General features: G+C 28.2%; 1 protein-coding gene across 1 annotated transcript; it reads left to right on the top strand.

Moving 5' to 3' along the window:
• Positions 1 to 1,575: 1,575 nt before the first annotated feature.
• Positions 1,576 to 3,842, top strand: LOC108692309. Its single transcript, XM_018200503.1, has 4 exons — positions 1,576 to 1,609; positions 2,033 to 2,297; positions 3,213 to 3,259; positions 3,477 to 3,842. Exons 2-4 carry the CDS (start codon positions 2,114 to 2,116, stop codon positions 3,711 to 3,713), a joined length of 468 nt encoding a protein of 155 aa, XP_018055992.1. The 5' UTR covers positions 1,576 to 1,609; positions 2,033 to 2,113; the 3' UTR covers positions 3,714 to 3,842.
• The last annotated feature ends 383 nt before the right edge of the window (positions 3,843 to 4,225 follow it).

The following is a 4,225-nucleotide window of genomic DNA, read 5'->3' as shown; positions in this document are numbered from 1 at the left end:
GCCACTAATGTAATAAATAAATTCGACAAGTAATGTTACTAATAATAATAGTGGTGGAGAAAATTCATTAAAATTTCATTGAAATTTTATTGTGAAAATAAGTATTGATTAGCATCATATTTCAGAAGATAAAATTAGATCGTTTCGATATCGATTCAAGCTAGAATTAGTCTAACTAGACTTTGATAGAATTGATAATATTTTTCCTTGATTTTGCTCATTTGTGGTAAGAGATAGCTAATAGATTGTTAGTATGTATGGTAAGAGACATTATTCCCTAAAATTTCTCAATACAAAATAACGTAATAAGATTATATTAAATAAACTACAAAGTACAAATAAAAATAATGTTATTCAGGAATAGAACAATAAAATAAGATACAAAGAATTATTAGAAGAAAAGATGTAGACTTTATCGACAATTGTAAAAAATGTTCCGATTTGTATAAAAAAATTCCACAATTTTCTAAAAAATTATCTAAAAAAATTATATAAATTCTGAAAAATTTTGAGAAAGCTTTTATGATTAGAACGATATTGCAATTGTCGAAATGAAATCGAAAAAAATTGTCGATTCGACCTTTGAATGAAAATATTTTAAAATTAATAAGATTACATATCACAAATTTATACCAAAAATGTTAAAAATGTATCAAATCTCTCATTGCATTCTCTACATACGTAATTTTTTATCATTCGAAAATATTGAAATTTCGATGCAAGTTTCGAATTGACAACTTTTCCATCGTAACAATGTCGAAACGATATCTTTTTGAGGAACTATTTTTGACTGGGAAGTGAGGCGTAAAATGAGTCGGGCAGAAATACACTTTGACAGCTATTGAAACGAGTAAAATATATGTTTTTACATATAAAATTCCAAGATAACTTTAGTTTTCATCGATATGACTTTGATAAGTACGAGACAAGTTACATTTTCATAATTAGGCAAATAATAACACGCAACATAAATTTTGTCATTAAAACATCACTTTTTCACGCCTAACTTTGACCACTTATCGTGATGCAGCGCTGTAATACACACAAGCGTGGTGTTGCAAGCGTTAGTTGCGACCGAAGTAAGAATAAGGAGATCTAACTACAATAGATAGGATAGGGAGAAAAAAGTGGGTTCGAAGAGACACTATTCGCGCTATTTAGCGTTACAAACTGTTCGCGAAGGTGCAGATATCGTTAAAAAATACGATCATGATTAATGGTAACGTGTTACGTCACAACTATGCGCTATTAACGCTATTCCTTCCGAAGTGTATTGATAGCATGACTAATGGTAACGTGTTACGTCACAACTATGCGCTATTAACGCTATTCCTTCCGAAGTGTATTGATAGCATTAGCGTTTACAAATTTGTGAACGACCCAACATAGCGTTGGTAGCGTTTAACATTCGTCAAAGTTAGATTAATGTTAAAGGGGATTCTGTTCTCGAGTGTCACCAAACTTTTCTCTCTTAGAATTTCATAGAGTAAACGTACATACATAACGTGTGAATTTCAAATTTTATCATAATGAATCTCAATTTTGTAATCTCAATTTTAATCTCTGCTGATGGTTTATCACTAGGCTGGAATGGTTTATCACTAGACTGGTAATTCTTGTGTATCATCTTTAACTTTTCAAAGTTTCTGCAAAGTTCAACTTGTGTATTTGATTTCATTATAAATGTGAAAGAGATATCTTGTTACTGGCAATTTTTAATTCCCGTGTACGGAAAAAAGTTACTATTGCGATAGGGTATTCCGCTGCAGATGCTTAAGATCCTTAGGTATTAAATGTAGATATGCTTCTTCTTTTGAAATCGATAACGGATGCTCAAGGGTTTCTTCCTTTTATCTGATTAATTTATTTAATATAACTATTAATTTTTTGATCTAGTTTACATTGTTCACTCTGACCTAGCGGCAAGCTATCATAGAGATTGCAATTGAGATTGCGTTCTGTTATTCACTACGAGAAAATTAAAAATTTATGTTACAAATACATTACAAAACCTTAAAAATTTTAATTATAGAGAAAAGTTTGGTTGGTGATTGAAAACAGAATCATCTACATTAATTTAACCTCGACAAATATTTCTCTCTGGTTAAACGCTATGCTAGGATCGTTCATGGAGCTTGCTAACGCTATCGCATTATTGGCTCCAAGAACAGCGTTGGTTTGCGTTCATAGTACGAATAGTGTTTCCCCAAACGCACCCTATACTGCCGGATTCGCTAAATGGAATAACTTGCAACATTTCGTTGCCATATTGAACATTCATATATATACGATGTATGGTAAGTGTCACTGTTCGTGAATTATATTTAAATGTAGAAGTGAGTTTATTTAGTAAAGTTCTGTAATGTTGTACATTGTTTAAAGTATAATTTAATTACATTTTATTTGTAATTGATATAATTTTGAGGAAATTTATAGAATTATTTTTAACGTAAATATTAAAATTTTAGCTTTTATAACCTTGCTTGCATGTGAAATAAATATAAATATTTAGCTGAAATATAAATATTTAGCTGAAATATTATATATAATGTTTTATTCTCTTAACAATCAGAATGCGTATATTTTCATTTGAACATTAATATACCCTGATAACAAAATGTTAGCAATTTGGAACCAAATTGGAACTTTATCAGATTTTAACTACAAAACCATAACATCTGTGTTCACATTTAGATATGAGTTTGTCAACAAAGCTTGCTGACAGACTCAACTATACACAGAGTGTACACAACTTGTACATAGAGTTTGTATTACTGATATTGTTAGCAAATTGCTATCAGAAATATGACAAAACCTGCTAAACATGTTATGCCAGAAGTGATAGAAACCAAGCAGAATCTGCTCGAATTAGATTCTGCTCTTGATTTGCTCTCATTGTCAATCTACCATCAGATTATACAGGACTTTGTTTCTCAAATCCCCTCAATCTGTTGGCATAGTATGTTTAGTAGGTTTTATCATACTTTTGATAATAATTTGCTGATAATGTCAGTAATATAAACTCAGTAATATAAACTCTGTATACAATTTGTTGCAATCAAAAATTGATAGCAGACTGCTCAAAATTTATATCCGCAAACTTTGCTGTCAAGGATAATCCTGCAGTTAACTAATTTTCTTAATTTATATTATTATAGATAAAATAAGTTGCTTTATAAATAATGGCTTGTTGCATGGATGCAATTTCACAGGAGACAAAAAAGGAACAGCAAGAAAAAGCTTGTTTACACCTCGCACAGTAAGTATTTACATTGTAAGGAATAATATCTTTTTTTTGTATATTGTATTTACAAATAATATATATATTACAAGTATATATTAGGTGTGGGAAAAAGTTCGTGGTGTTTTTTCTGTTAGATGGCATTAAAAAATGCCACGAACTTTTTCCCACTAATATTTCCCACCTAATATTTCGAGTATATTTTAATAATTAAAACTTTAATTTTTTTTTATAGAATGATATGTTTACTTCTTGGTACAATATTATGTCTACTAAAAATATAAAAATAAATAGGAATAGCAGAGTTTGTGAATTACATTTTAAGTCAGAAGATATTATTAAAGAAGATGTATTTATGCAAGCAGATGGAAAAATCATTTATGTGATAAGAAAAAATCCAAAATTAAAAGAAGAAGCAGTTCCTTTAATTTTTCCAATAAAAAAGACACCATATTTTGAGCCGATGGAATAATAATATTGATGACGTTATCTTATGAAAGTTTCTAACTGAATGTGAAACTTCTGAAACAATTTTATATTTAGCAGAAAAATCAATTCCTTCTACATTATATATGATAAATAAAGCATTGCAAATAGAAAATGAATCATTTATGTCATTAGAAAAATAGTTTCTAAGTTTTCTGTTGAAGATATAAATACTGCTAAAAATATTAAAGTCTCAACAAGTTATTGGTTTGCCAATATCAATGAGATTTGCAATATCAATGATAATTATATGATGTGAACATGTTGGGCAAATGATTTATCATATATTTTAAGATGTGTTATCATTAATACAAATATGGAAGGTAAATCAAAATAAAAATCATAATAAAATAATATAAATAATTTAACATAACATATTATATGAAATAACATGGTAAATAACATTTGATATAACATTTACTATAATTTATTAAAATATTATTAATGTATTAAATTATATTTATTGGAAAAAAAATAAATTTCTTTTAATATTAAAAT

Source organism: Atta colombica, unplaced genomic scaffold, assembly GCF_001594045.1.
Source record: "Atta colombica isolate Treedump-2 unplaced genomic scaffold, Acol1.0 scaffold69, whole genome shotgun sequence".
In the NCBI taxonomy this organism is placed as follows: Eukaryota; Metazoa; Arthropoda; class Insecta; order Hymenoptera; family Formicidae; genus Atta; species Atta colombica.
Note: the sequence above shows the minus strand (reverse complement) of the source record. Positions and strands in the feature narration are given on the sequence as shown.

Bases quoted from the DNA above. Each gene is read 5' to 3' on its own strand.
- LOC108692309 (XM_018200503.1), top strand. From the start codon at position 2,114: ATGCTAGGATCGTTCATGGAGCTTGCTAACGCTATCGCATTATTGGCT. The intron at 2,298-3,212 runs GTAAGTGTCACT...GCAATTTCACAG, and splicing joins TCATATATATACGATGTATG to GAGACAAAAAAGGAACAGCA. The intron at 3,260-3,476 runs GTAAGTATTTAC...TTTTTTTTATAG, and splicing joins GCTTGTTTACACCTCGCACA to AATGATATGTTTACTTCTTG.